The following is a 14,718-nucleotide window of genomic DNA, read 5'->3' as shown; positions in this document are numbered from 1 at the left end:
AAGGAGGGAGGGGGGAGGGAAGGGGAGGGGAGGAGGGAGGAAGGAAGGAAGGAGGGAGGGAGAGAGGAAGGAAGGAAGGAAGAAAGAAAAAAAGCACTGAATTATATCCCAAAGTAAAAAAATAAATATGTGTGAGTCCGAATGATATGAGTAAGTCAATAAACAGGGGAGAAGAGACAGATCTCCCATAGAAAAGAATTCCACATGATTTCTGTGGCCTCTCCACCCTCGTGAGTGGGACAAGCCAGGACTCCCCACTCCTCAAGGGTGGCTGGTGCTTCGTGAGTCCCATGCAGAGAGCACAGTATAGGAACGGGCTGACTCCACAGTGGAGAGGACACAGGACGGGATGGGAAGGACTCCACAGTGGAGAAGCTGACAGACTCCCCTGCCAGGTGACCAGGTCAGCATCAACAGTGGTAGACAGCGTGTACCCCTGACATGACCTGATGCAAAGGGCACCTCACCTCTGTGTCATCCTCCCAAACACCCAGAGTCGCAGTCTAGTGAGAGGAGCACCAGGCAGATCCCAGTGGAGGGCGGCCTGCAGTGACCCTGACCAGCACTCCTCAGACACAGGGGAATCTGAGAAACTTACAACTGAGAGACACCTATGCGGCCACGGCCACTGAGTGTCACATGGAATCTGGGATGGGATCCTGGGACAGGAAGGAGACATTAGGGAAGAACTGAGGACGTGCAAATAAAATTTTTTAAAATAACAATGAGCTAACACTACATACTTTGTATTGATTATGTCAGCAACAAACTAGAAACAACTAAATGTCACTGGCAGGGGACGAGTTAACTAGCTCAGTGTGTCCCTATGATGGGAAACTGTGCAGCTGTCACAGAGGGTGATGAAGCAGTCCCCACGTGCTATGAAAAATCGCCACAATAGAGCATAAGGCACAGATTCCACGTATAGAACGGCGTACAGCAGCGTTGTTTTGTGTTGTTTTGTTTTTTGTTTTTGAGATGGAGTCTCTCTGTCTCCCGGGCTGGAGTGCAGTGACATGATCTCGGTTCACTGCAACCTCCGCCTCCTGGGTTCAATCCTCAAGTAATCCGCCTGCCTCAGCCTCCCAAAGTGCTGAGGTTACAGGCATGAGCCCCCACGCCCAGCCTAGAACAGCATTTTTAATAAGCTACTGGAACAAGAGGAAGGGGGAAGCACTCGTATTCATATTTGTCCATAAGAGCACCTGAGGTGGAAGAACTCACCCTGTGTTTTGCGTTTGCTCCACCTCATGGTGCCCACGTGCCACCCAGGGTGAGAAGCAGCCGAGGAGCTGTGCAGCACTCAGCCGGTGAACAGAGGTTTCAGGACGGGCGGAGAATCGGGAACTGGGCCTCTGGCGGGCACTGAGGTCCCTCTTCCTCCCTGCAGAGAGGCCAAAGCACACTGCAGCTGCAGGAGCCTGGCAGAGCTGGTCCCTGGGGCGGGGGGCATCGCTTCTCTGCGGTGCAGCAGCAGCGGGAGCACCATCAGTATCCTCCTGAGCAAGGTGAGGCCGCCCCTTGTCCACTCACCCACTCCGCCGCCTCACCGCTGTCCTCCCAGGCTGGGCCTCCTGCCTGCTCGTGCCTCTCTCCTCCTGCGTGGGTCTTCCTGTCCCATGTTCTGTTCAGCCCCACCCTCTTTCCCTCCTCTCCCCGGGTCTCTCCCTCCCACCTTCTCCGGGGACCTCCCCAGCATGGTCCTCACCCAGCCTCTGTCCCTCCCCTACCTGCCACCTTCTGTCCACTGCCTTTCTCCAAGTCTTCCTTCATTGTAACAGTCGTTTCCTCATCGGAGAGTTGCTTGCTTCCTCTTCATCCCTGCCTTCATCCCACTCAGTTCTCTTTGTCATGAGAGGAGGGACAGGACTGTCAGAGAGTCCTCAGGCATCCTGCTCAGAGTGGCATGGTGATGTTGGTGTGCGAGGGGGCCGGTGGCAGCCATGTGGAAGGGTCTGGCAGGGGTGGCAGGGCATGGCAAGCTGTTTGGAGCCGGTTGGTTCCTTCCCTGGTTCCTTCCCTTCTGCTGGTGCCGGTTCCCTTGTTCATTCGCTCGTTCAAGGGCCATAACTGGTCTCCTGCTGTGGGCCAGACACTTTGCTAGGCACCGTGGACACAGAGGTGCTCAGGTATGCACAAGGACCCCACCCGCCACCTGCGGATGAGCAGGGCAGGAGGCATGTGTGCTTGGAGGGTGTGGAACTGCACAGCATTGCACTGCTATGGCCTGCTGAGGGGGTGACAGCCCAGCCAAGGTTGAGGCAAGAGTGAGCAAGTGAGGACAGGTGGGGACAGCAGAGAGCAGACGGCAGAGGCCTGCGTTGGCAAAGGCTGTCCTCATCAAGGGTCTGCACTCGTGGTGAAGGGCAGGGCCGCGGCTGGCGCAGGTGGGAGCTGACTTTGACCTCAGGGCAGAAGGATGAGGATAACGTCAATATCATATTTCTAGAGGATTGTTTCTAGAAGATGGATCAAGGGGTTGGTGGGTGCAGATGCCTATTTGGTCCCTGTGGCAGCCACTGGAGGGCTCAAGCAGCCACAGTGGGGCTTGGCGATGGACTGGCCGAGGGGTAGGGCAGGACAGGACTGCAGAAGGTGTTTCTAACCCTTGCAGCCAGGTGGGAAAGGAAACGTTTGCAGCGAAGGTGGATGAGCAGAAGGGCAGGTGCCTGGGAGGCAGCCAGTGGGCAGTCCCACACCCGGTCAGAAGGGAGAGCCAGGGCTGCAGGTGGAGCACAGGGACAGGCGAGAGGATGTCCCCAAGGAGGAAAAACGGTGGCCACTATGGCCCTGAGTACCCAGATGGGGCCTGGGAAGCCAGGTGAGCAGGTGCCGCCAGGGCGGTGGGGCCAATGGGAGAAGGAGGCAGCCAGGAGCCTCAAAAAGGTCAAGGGTGCGCTCTGAGGGGTCCACACTGATGGGAAGACCTGAAAGAGAGGCAAGCACATGGTCCCGGGGGTGCCACAGGGGAGAGCACGGGGCTGGGGAAGACCTGAAAGAGAGGGCAAGCACAGGGTCCCGGGGGCGCCACAGGGGAGAGCACGGGGCTGGGGAAGACCTGAAAGAGAGGGCAAGCACAGGGTCCCGGGGGTGCCACAGGGGAGAGCACGGGGCTGGGGAAGACCTGAAAGAGAGGGCAAGCACAGGGTCCCGGAGGTGGCTGGGATGAGGCAGGGGCTGGAGCAAGGGGCCTACTCGACCGTGGCAGAAGGAAACAGTGGAAAAGTTCAGCTGTAATCAAGGAGTTTCAGCCGGGAACAGTGATCGCGCACCTGCAATCCCAGCTGCTAGGGAGGCTGAGGTGGGAGGATCACTCGAGCCCAGGAGTTCAAGACCAGCCTGGGCAACATAGCAAGACCTCATCCCTACAAAAATATTTTAAAATTAGCTGGGCACAGTGGCACATGCCTGTAGTCCCAGCTACTTGGAAGGCTGAGGGGGGAGGATCTCTTGAGCCCAGGAATTCGAGGCTGCAGTGAACCATGATCTCACCACTGCGCTCCAACCTGGGCAACAGAGCGAGACCCTGTCTCAAAAAACACCAAAACCAGCAAACTGCAAATGCTGAAAGCATGCTAGTGCTTGGAAGCTGAGCGGCCTGTGGACTTGGTGACGCTGGGTGCGTTTCTCTTGACATGTGCTGCGTCGGCCCCCTGGCATAGTCCACAAGCCCGCTGGTCCGGGCAGGCGCCATGAGCTTTCTGGTTTTCTCTTCTAGGCTGACAACAGCCCCGATTCCAAAATCTGCTTCTATGATGTTGAAATGGACACAGTGACCATCTTTGACTTCAAGACTGGACAAATTGATCGGAGAGAGACACTGTCCTTTAATGAGCAAGAGACTCATAAGTAAGATTGTGGTTCAGGAGGATTTTGTTGGAAAAAATGATGTTCAGTTACTTCTCAGCTTCTGGGTGGGTTGTTGTTAAGGTACGTGCCACACTTCATAAGGCCCCAGCAGGCACCAGTGGGAAAAAGAAAGAGGAAAACAGAAGCACACTTGGGCAGTGGGTAGATTTGAGTCCTTAGTCTTTGTCCTCCAGGTGGAAGGTTCTGGAGTTAGCTGAGTGGAAACTGTAACTTCTGGAAGGGCTCTGGCCGGGCGTCTGTAGAAGTGGCCCAGGAGTCACTGCAGGGAGAGAATGGGGTGGCCTCAGACCCATCTGCGTCTCTGATGTTGGGGGACATCCGCACCTCTGATGTTGGGGCATTTGCCTGTTTAAAGAACGTACTTCTAGAGAGAATAATTGTCTGTCTTCACTGTATCTGGAGTTCCTTCTGTGACTGAGTGCGCGTTTGGAGAACTTTGAGTGTTGATGATAGTTCACTCACAGTTAGTTCATGGCTGATTCTGCACAAAGTGAGGCGCGAAAGAAAAGTGGGCTGTGGAGCTGAGCCTGCCGACCTGTGTGAGCCAGGCCCGCAGGGCACGAAAGCAGGACGGGTGCCCTGGGGCCTGCATACGCTCACAGAGGAGCAGAGCAATTACACAGCTGGGCTCCGGGCTGGTTTTCTCTTTTTTCCCCTCTTCCATTACTTGACCACCCTCAGACACACCCCTTCTGTCCAGCCCCCCTGGATTCCCCCTGCCTCTCTCTCCCACACACCTTCCTCCTCAGATACAGTTCTGGAACCTTCTTTCACCTGGTGGCCTCATTTCATCCCTCTGCTGGTGACTGCCTGTGGAACTCTCCATCTTCACAGCTCACCGAGTGCAGGCCCTATTCTCCCGCCTCAGACGATGACGCCTGACTCGGCCAAGTGCCAGCTCTCCCCCTGCTGCCACTGTTCTTGGGCTGCTCCTTGAACCTTTCCTCTAGTCCCCACTGCCTGTCACCCAGGTCTGCAGCTTTTCCCATACCAAAATGTCTTTTCATTCATGCTTTTCCCTCTCGACTCTGCACCTGCCATGCATGGCTTCCCGTGGGAGCTGTGGGAGCCTCTGAGGGCATTCAAATCTTGCCCCCTTCCTTATGTCCGTTCCTGTCCTGTGCCAGCCTGGTTTCGCCTCACGGGAACCAGCTTATGTCCCCGGGGTCTGCGGGCCTCAGAGCTGCCTCATCTGGATCATGGCACTCACTCCTCTGCCCTGCTTTCTCCTCTGCTCTGCACTGGTGCCGAATGTGGCTGTGAGGGTACCTCCATTGTTGGGTGCAGCAGCTTCCTGCGGGATATGCATGTTGTGCAGCACCGGGTCCTGTCTTTCTGTAGCCACTGTGGGTCGTCCTGCCTGGCAGGGTCCCACTCCGCAGCCTGGGCTTGTCACGCCCTCAGGGCGGTGAATGAGGCTCGTAGGCCTCCTCTCCTTGGGCACCTGCTCTCTCGAGACCTTCTGTGTCCTCTGCCGGCACGTCACTGTGTTTCCCCACAGCATTTTGTTGAGTTCTGGACCCATCCAACATGGAACTTTAGAGATGGGAGGGACCTGGGTACAAGGGGCAGCACAGCACAGGGACCGGTGGGGACCAGGAACCTGGCATGACCACGGAGCCAAAGCGTCGACCCTGCCCACCAGGGATGCCATCCCACCTCGAGGTTGGCCTGTTGGTCCTGGAAAAGGAAAAGGGTCCCTTTTGCTTTGGGGATTCTTCTGGGCCCCCCATAAGGCCTCTGGAATCAAAGCGTCATCTTTCTGTGGTCCTTTCAAACCCGGCTTTGCTTGGACCCTTAGCCCAGTTGTTAAAATCTGAGAACACGTTCCAGTAGGGCCCATGGCAGTGAGGCCCCAAGGGTTCCCCCAGAGCTGAGCGTGTGGACTCCATGGTCTGGGGCAGCACCTGGAGGCCTGGGGAATGTGTGTGGGAGGGAGACTGGTAGCAGGAGTGCCCTCCTCGGGGTTGAGACGGGTCTTCCTTTGTCTTTTAGGAGCCACCTCTTTGCGGATGAGGGACTGAAAAATTATGTCCCCGTGAACCACTTCTGGGACCAGAGCGAGCCCCGGCTGTTTGTGTGTGAAGCCGTGCAGGAGACGCTGGGCTCCCAGCCTCAGTCTGCAGATGGGCAGCTCCGTGATGGGCGCGCTGGCCCTGCGGTATGCTCTGCCTGTTGTATTGGAGTTGAGACACGCTCAGTGGCCGTTTGCCAGACTGAAAACCTTCATGGGTCGGCCACGGTGGCTCACGCCTGTGATCCCAGCACTGTGGGAGGCCAAGGCAGGAGAGATCGCTTGAGCCCAGGAGTTCGAGACCAGCCTGGGCAACATATTGAGACCCTCGTCTCTAAAAAAGAGTACTAAGAGTTCATTTAAAACTTCTTCCTAGCATGGGGTCTGGGAAAGGGGTCCTGAAAATTTGTTCATGTGGAGTAGAGCATTTGCCTCATGGCTCCCACTGACGGCAGCATCACTGTAACCCCAACACCACCCTCTTTGGAGCTGCCATTGCTAGGTCTGTTTTGAGCTATGCAGAGAAGCCACAGTGTGTGGTGTTTCCTCATTGAGGTTTATGCCCATGGGCCAGCTCCACACTTACTGTCTGACTCTGACCTGAATGGCATTTTTTTGGTTATCTTGTTGTCTTGACTGCTACATGTGATTCTCTCTCTAGGAAAGAAATCTTTGTTTGTTTGTTTGTTTGTTTGTTTTGTTTGTTTTTTGAGTCTCTCTCTGTCGCCCAGATTGGAGTACAGTGATGCTATCTCAGCTCACTGCAACCTCCGCCTCCCAGGCAGAGTGAGCCGGGATCGCACCACTGCACTCCGCCTGGGTGACAGAGGGAGACTCCATCTCAAAAGGAGAAAAAAAAAAAGAATTATCTGCAGTCAGTGTTGCTACCCTGAGTTCAGAAGCAAATCCACCCTTGGTTCTGAGGCACTGAGTTGGGAGGACATGTCCAGGTGGCATCTCTACCACCAGAGTGGGGAGAGGAAGACATTGCCAGAGGCGCCACTTCAAAACAGAGGCTGTGGGGTGACCTGGGCAGTCAGGAGAATGGGTGGGCTGGCACCTGGGGAAGATGAAGGTGTGGCAGGGCAGTCTCCTGGCAGTTTGATCCTAGGACTCTTTGTCTGCTCTGTGGTGATGCGCCCTTGGCTAAACTCACACCAGGTAGCAAGGAAGGGCTTTGCCTTCCCTTCACGTCTTCTGGTTTCCTGTCCAGAGCAGCTGCAAGTATGGGCACATGTCCTAATGTTGCTTGTTCTGCTTCTGTGCAGCAACCCACAGAGCATGTGGTTTCTGTGTTGCCTGTTCCCTGTTCCTCGAAAGCAGGCTCTTTGTTGGTGGTGCCACTGTTGATTTTTTATTTATTTTGAGACGGAGTCTCACTCTGTCACCCAGGCTGGGGTGCAGTGGCGCAATCTTGGCTCACGCAACCTCTGCCTCCCAAATTCAAGCTATCCTCCTGCCTCAGCCTCCCGAGTAGCTGGGACTACAGGCGCCTGCCACCATGCCCGGCTAATTTTTGTGTTTTTAGTAGAGACAGGATTTCACCATGTTGACCAGGATGGTCTCAAACTCCTGACCTCAAGTGGTCCACCCACCTCAGCCTCCCAAAGTGCTGGGGTTACAGGTGTGAGCCACCACGCCCAGCCTGCCACTATTGATGTTTAAATCAGAGTAAAGCAGCCAAAGGGGGAGAACTTTTATACCATGAAAGCTCTTTTGAGTTGCAGTCACCAATTCAGGGTGGGAATGATGAGCCTTTGCTGCAAGAAAAACAGTCACCCGGGAGCGTCCAGTGGTCGCAAACTGGACGAGGCGCGTCCTTCCAGTAGACATGTTGGTTTTCCCAGCTGGAACAGATAAAAGATAGTATCATCTGAGCAGAGCACCCGACTCCACCGTGACGCAGTACATGTAGCAAAATGGCACTTGTACCCCAGAAATTTATGTAAGTTCAGAAAAAAAAACAGAACAGTACTTTTCTTTCTCTACTAGGCAGATGTTTTGATCCTGTCCTTCTTCATTTCCGAAGAGCATGGCTTCCTGCTTCATGAGCGCTTCCCCCGGCCTGCCGCCTCCCACAGTCTCCTGGGGATGGAAGTGCCTTACTACCACTTCACAAGGAAGGTACGAAGCCGCAACATCTGCGCAGGTATCTTCTGATCTCTCCCTTCCCTGGCTGGGCTCTTGCAAGTGTCCCAGGGAGCTGAAATGTGACTTAGGCCTCGCGGCTCTTCCAGGCTTCCCTCTCCGTAGACAAGGTCAGCCATCCAGTCTAACTTGTCACCTGAAATTCCAGCAAACACTGTGGTCTGTTGGGAAATTGAAAGTGGTTTTGCTCTGAGGATAGAGAGAAGTCATGCTGATGAGTGGTATCTCCAGGTGAAGGAGCTCTTGCTCAGGACTCAGGACTCAGGACTCTGCACCCTTCCCCCTTGCCTTTTCCCTGAATGCTCAACACCTTTTAGCTTTTCCGTCTTTCTAAAATTCTAGCTGCTTTCTTAAAATCACCCATTTCTACATTGACTGTAGGGATCTTAGGAACTACAAAGAATGAAGTAAAGACCCAAACAGTACAAATCTCCATAATCCCAGCCTGGAGGCGGCCATTGTGGGCAGGCTGGTGGCTCCTTTCAGTGGGGTTCTGGCTTCTGGACGCCCATCCGTGTGTGACTCATGCATGGACATGTTTTTAAATTATTGAGAGAATGGGATCGTCATCAGTACACACACCCCAATAGGTTCTTTTGAACAAGTTACTTCTCTGCGGCTTGGTCCCCATGTCTCCAAGGTCCCTTTTGGACCTGACACGTTCTCTGCTTCTGAAAGGGATGCTGATCAAAGGATGTGCAGCTTCTCTGCAGAAGAGCAGCCCGCACGGGCCCCGGGAGCGTCTGAGGCCCAGTGGGTGGAGTGCCTGCGCCTGACTCTCAGGGAGCTGCTCCCCTCTCTTCACTGACCTGTTGTTCTCAGCCTCTGGGAGCATCCCGAGTCACGTGTGGGGAGTTTTCAGAGTGGAGCCTGGCTGACCTAAGGCTCAGACTCACGTCCCAGCTGGCGCCAGCCTATGAGCCCCCCGAGGGGTTCTGCAGGCGGGAGGCTGGGGGCCACCAGCTCCCACCTTTCAGGACCTAGCATGCCACCAGCTGCTGCTGCTGCTTTTATTTCCATGAAACGTGGAAGCTTCTCTCCTGTTAGAGACACTCCTTCAGCAAACATGTACAGAGTCTTCCCTACCACTTCCTGTTCACTGTCACATCAGAGGAAGGACTAAACTGTGTAGACTCTGACCTGGATTGCTTTTGGATTTTCACATACAGTGGCTTATCAACGTTGAGAATGAACTCTGTACTTTTCCAGTTTTCTTCAGTAAGCCTGTGTTACTTTTAGAACCCAAGGTGGGTCAAGGGAGCATTTAAACTGGGACAGAGGGAGCATAGACCCCAGAGGGACATTCCAGGAAGGGGAAGGACAGGCAGCCCTGCATGGCCACAGAAGCCAACACAGATGCTACTGCACCAGCAGCCACCACGGTGGACCACAGGCGCACCAGCTCCACGCACACCCCCGAGCTGGTGTTCACCTTCATAGGACCTGGCATAAAGGACACGGTGGTGGTGGAGTGGGGCACTGCCTAACTTGTGACAATGACATGAGCAGGTGTGTGCTGGCCTCTGGTCCTCAGGCTCTGCTGGAACCTTGTGTGCAGTGATGGATTAACAGCATTCACACAAATGCGAACCTGGTTGCGGTTGGCGGCCGTGTTCCCAGTCACCAAGTAGAGCCAGGCTGCACAGCCAGCAGAGACTGGCATGGTGCTGGTTTGTGCGTCACACTGCTCCCTGCGGTGGAGGCAGTCTAGCTTTATGAAGACTGGGAAAGCATCGTGTGATTTGCCAAATTGAGGGCTCCCTGCTCTGTCAATGCATGTTTCCTTAATTCCTGTATTTTAATAGACAAGTGTCACCAGATTGGCGTTCCTCCAAGTTCCATGCTGGCTTTACGTTTCTTATGTGCTTTGATTTCTCTTTGATTTCAGAACTCAAAGTGGTAACAATGTTTTACATTATTTCTGTTGAGTTTTTCTCCCTTAATTTTGCATGGTGACATTTCTGTCTTGCATGCACTCACACATCTGTTCTTTTCTCTCTCGTTTCTCACCTTCGTGCATGCGTCCGCTCCTCGTAGTTGTTGTTCCAGAGAGCAGGCGTGTATGACGCAGTCGTAAGTACAGACACCCAGGTTGTGTGTCGCTTGCTTCCCCAGGTTGTTTTCCTGAGGTCCTTTTCTTCCCTTATTTTCCGTACAATTGTCTGTGCACTGATGCCTTCTGCTTAGCTTGCATGTTCACTTTACCGAGGTCTGTCGGAAGCCTGAGACACTCAGCGTCAGCTGTCTTTATTTGAGCCGGACGCCCCTCACCTAGCAAAGCTCGTCAGGAGCCCGCCAGCTGTGGTCATGGCTGGGACATGTGACACAGCAGCTCTTTCCTCTGTTGTGTGGGACACAGGAAGAACTTAGTTTACCAACATTTGTAATAGAGGGAGTTTCCGTAACTCAGCCTTTCGAGTCTCACTTTCAAGTGAGGACTAGCCATGAGGTCTTTGGTCTATTAATGCTGCCATTGTTCACGTTTTCAAATGGCTTAGCCTAGTTTCTCCAAGGTATGAGGGTGGATCCGGGTCCAGCAGCTCTTAGGACCCTGCCCCTACACCGTGTGACTGGTCAGCTGTGACATGGGATTGACAGTCCGTCCCTCACAGAGCTGTGAGCAGGACATAGTGAATGATGAGAATTCACATTCACACAGTGAATTGGGTACCCATTCGGTCCACACCAAGCTGACATTGTTATCAGAGGTGAGGGCACTTCCTTGCAGTTTATTAAACCACAGCAGGCAGGAATTCCCTGTTGTTTTTGTGCGTGTACATTTTCGGATAGTTTCCACTCAATGCAGAAGCAGTCCAAACCCTTTGGCACTCAGCACTCTGCAGATGGGCCTGTCACATCCATCCTCAGGCCCTCCACTCCAGCGCCTCTCTGTGGGGCCTCAGGGCCTTTGCTTATGCTCTGCACTGTGCCAATAAGGGGCTCCCCATCACAACTGGGTCTGACAAATCCCCCAGACTTCTTTGAGACCCAGGCCAAGTGCCACCTCGCCTGTGAGGCCTACTCACCGGGGCTGCAGGTCAGCTTCTGTGGGAGCAGTGAGCTGATGGGAGCAGAGCTGGGGAGGCAGGTGGCTGGAGTCACCCTTCAGGAAGTCACACAATAGCAGCAGATACAAGACCAGGGAGGCCTGACCCAAGAAGGCTGTGTCGTGATCCATTTCACGCAGGGGAGTGCGTGTGCTCTCAGAGAAATGGGACCCAGATGAGGGGCAGGGCTAGGGCCCAGAGAGAGCGTGCGGAGTCCCTGCCTCACGGAGGAAGGGACCCATGATTAAAGACGAGGCAAGCAGTTGGAGGGGCTTGTGGAGGGGCAGCGGTCCCTCGGGAGCGCCGATTTCCAGAAACTGGGTATGAGAAGATGCTCAGGCGAGGATGGGGCTCCAGCAAGCCGTAGCAGTGTGCTCCCACACTGGGCCCACAGCCACATCCCCCCCGGGCCATGCAGGGCCTCACTGCCCAGGACACTGGGCCCACAGCCGCGTCCCCCCCGGGCCATGCAGGGCCTCACTGCCCAGGACACTGGGCCCACAGCCGCATCCTCCCCTGGGCCATGCAGGGCCTCACTGCCCAGGACACTGGGCCCACAGCCGCGTCCTCCCCTGGGCCATGTAGGGCCTCACTGCCCAGGCTGAGGGCTCTCCTGAAAAACACCCATAGAGGGTACACAGCCAGTCCAGGTTATTGTTTTGGAAAATTCTACCTGAAATCATGCTCCTGTTACTTAATTTTAAGAGAATTTAAAAAACAAATTCATGCACGGGCAGCCTTTGCTTACCCATTATCTGAAGCCAGAGCCAAAAGCTCTGACCATTGCCGGTGACCCTAAAGGTTTTCAGTGCATCTGGCAGGGACTTGACCTGTTCCTAAATATCTGTGTCTGTCTGCGGGGAGATTTCTCCCCCATAGCGGAGCTAAATGTAGAGGACGAGATCTGGGCGAGGGCTTCAGCTCTACATATGAGTTAACAAACACCTGGGTCCTTTGTCATTTAGCCAGAAGAAGCAGACAGAGAAGAGGAGGTGGAGCCTGGGTGCCACCACATCCCTCAGATGGTGTCCAGGAGACCCCTGCGAGACTTCGTGGGGCTGGAGGACTGCGACAAGGCCACCCGGGACGCCATGCTCCACTTCAGCTTCTTCGTCACCATCGGAGACATGGACGAAGCCTTCAAATCCATCAAGCTCATCAAAAGGTGAGGATCCCGGGAGCCCACCGGGATGTCGGGAGATGGCGCGTGCTCACGGCTCTTTCCTTTTTCCACGTCTTCCTTCTTGGTTCGCCTGTTGAAATAGTTAACTCCTCGTGAGTGCGTCGTGGTGTATTTCATCATCTTCCCACTCGATGAAATGCTGTCCAGCTTGCGGGTGCCACGTGGGAAGCTCTCAGCCTCTGTGGCGCTGGGAGCCTCTCGGGTTATTTAGTTGCTTCCTAGTGGAAAGTTCTGCCATTCCTAAACATCTGTAATACCCATCCCTTTGGGAATAATTGCTCTTAAACAGAAGTTTGGACAAGTAAACACTAAAAACAGCCAGGTGGAAACACAATTAAAATTGCTCTGAAAGAGGTTGTCAATCAAGAGCTGTCTGCAAGCACCTTCTTCATTCTGCAGAGAATCTAGAAATCCTTTCATCTTCACGAGAGCATTTCACAGATCTTAATGTCCAAAGGGTAGAAAATCAAAGAAGGAAACTAAACAGGTAAAAGAAGGTGTGGCCTTAGGTTGCCTGGAGCAAGCCCTCCGTCGATGTGCCGTGACGATGCCTGTCACACAGGTGTGTGAGAGGGCGCAGGACCCTGGCCCACTGTCCTAAAGCAGCATGGCCAATCCTTCATTCCCCATGCCAGACCCTCCACACTAGCTGTGCAGATGAGCTCTTTCCAGTTTGCACATGTACCAGACAGGCTGAGCAGCACCGCCCGGCCCTCCTTGATTGCTTTCACTTAATATAAAGGTAGTCGCAGACCATAATTGACCCTGTGGCCAGTTTACACCTTCAATGTGGCCAGGCGCAGTGGCTCACGCCTGTAATCCCAGCACTTTGGGAGGCTGAGGCAGGCAAATCACCTGAGGTCGGGAGTTCGAGACCAGCCTGACCAACACGGAGAAACCCCATCTCTACTAAAAATACAAAAAGTAGCCAGACAGTTGTGATGTGTTCCTGAAGTCCCAGCTACTCAGAAGGCTGAGGCAGGAGAATTGCTTGAACCTGGGAGGTGAAGGTTGCCGTGAGCCAAGATCACGCCACTGTACTCCAGCCCAGGTGACAGAGTGAGACTCCGTCCAGAAGAAAACAAAACAAAACAAAAAAACAATTAATTTCAGCATATGATTGGAAATAAAAATTCCTTGTCAGAAAAAAAGTTGAGCAGGGGAAGATAAAAGCCAATTATCATGCTAGTGTGTGCCGTGGACGTGAAGCTGGGATCTCCACGCTGTGTGCTAAGTGTGTCGTAGACAGCCAGTCCGTAAACGCTTTCCAGTCTTTATCAGTTGAAGACCAGTTCCTGAAGCAATATGGTCCTCAAAATCCAAACTGATCCCCTCAGCTCGCTAGAAGGCCAGAAGCAGCCAAACTAAACATTTATATTAGCAGCGGGTAGCCTGGCGGCCCGGCCCCGACCGTACACGTCGCAGCAGTTTCTCCTTCCGGCCGATGCCAGCAGGGAGCTCTGCCTTCAGGTGGCCATGGGGCCAAGCAGTGCCGCACCCAGGCAGAGGAGGCACCAGGCTAGCCACCAGGACTGTGGTTGCAGCCCTGGTTGCAGTGTGGCCAGGCAGCCTTGGGTTCTGGGTTCTGGGGAGTGTGGGCCAGTTTTGACCCCTGAGATGCAGATGTTAGATGTTTTCTGTCCAACTCAAGGACTTATGGCTTGTTCCTCTCTTAACAGATTTAGGACACGGGGTTGTTTGGACCCAGTGCAGCATCGTGCAGGCATTTTGTAGCCCACCAAGCATTTCACTAAAGATAGGCTGAAGGTTTCTTGTTTTTGTTTTTGTTTTTTGAGACAGAGTCTCTCTCCGTCGCCCAGGCTGGAGTGTAGTGACGTGATCTTGGCTCACTGCAAGCTCCACCTCCTGGGTTCAAGCGATTTTCCTGCCTCAGCCTCCCGAGTAGCTGGGACTACAGGCGCCCACCACCATGCCTGGCTAATTTTTTTTCATATTTTCAGTAGAGACAGGGTTTCACTATGTTGACCAGGCTGATCTCGAACTCCTGACCTCATGATCCACCCGCCTTGGTCTCCCAAAGTGCTGGATTACAGGTGTGAGCCATCACGCCCAGCCTGGCTGAAGGTTTTTAAGCAAATAGACTCCTTCGCTTTTATTCTACCAGTTGTTGATCAGAGAGTCTGTAAGGACTTGGGCTTTGGAGACTTGGTTGAACAGAAGTGTGGATAAGGGTGTGTATGCCTACGGGGTCTCTGAAAAGGTCGTTTTGACTCTTAGTGTGAGCCCCCAAAAAATCACAGAAAAGTGGATCAAATGTTTTGCAGCCATGTTGCAGTATAGATGGATAGAACACAAGTTATAGACAGAGTTCAGAGACTCGCATTTATTTAACTTAGGAAAGGAATCGAGCAAAACAGGCACGAACACGATTCTGTCTGAAACCATCACTAGCTGGCTATAGATTCTGACTCACTCAAGGAATGTTGTGAATTTTT

At 53.7% G+C, this 14,718-nt stretch overlaps 1 protein-coding gene across 5 annotated transcripts in view; it reads left to right on the top strand.

The window, feature by feature from the left end:
• Positions 1 to 14,718, top strand: part of IFT140 (intraflagellar transport 140) — a 113,163-nt gene that overhangs the window by 46,214 nt on the left and 52,231 nt on the right. For all 5 annotated transcript variants that reach the window (XM_017858307.1, XM_017858301.1, XM_017858302.1 and 2 more), the window contains 5 exons: positions 1,391 to 1,508; positions 3,719 to 3,849; positions 5,866 to 6,031; positions 7,877 to 8,008; positions 12,045 to 12,244. In XM_017858307.1, coding sequence (XP_017713796.1) covers positions 1,391 to 1,508; positions 3,719 to 3,849; positions 5,866 to 6,031; positions 7,877 to 8,008; positions 12,045 to 12,244 — 747 coding nt within the window. The remainder of the gene's footprint in view (positions 1 to 1,390; positions 1,509 to 3,718; positions 3,850 to 5,865; positions 6,032 to 7,876; positions 8,009 to 12,044; positions 12,245 to 14,718) is intronic.

Source organism: Rhinopithecus bieti, unplaced genomic scaffold, assembly GCF_001698545.2.
Source record: "Rhinopithecus bieti isolate Rb0 unplaced genomic scaffold, ASM169854v2 scaffold_47707, whole genome shotgun sequence".
NCBI lineage: Eukaryota > Metazoa > Chordata > Mammalia > Primates > Cercopithecidae > Rhinopithecus > Rhinopithecus bieti.
Note: the sequence above shows the minus strand (reverse complement) of the source record. Positions and strands in the feature narration are given on the sequence as shown.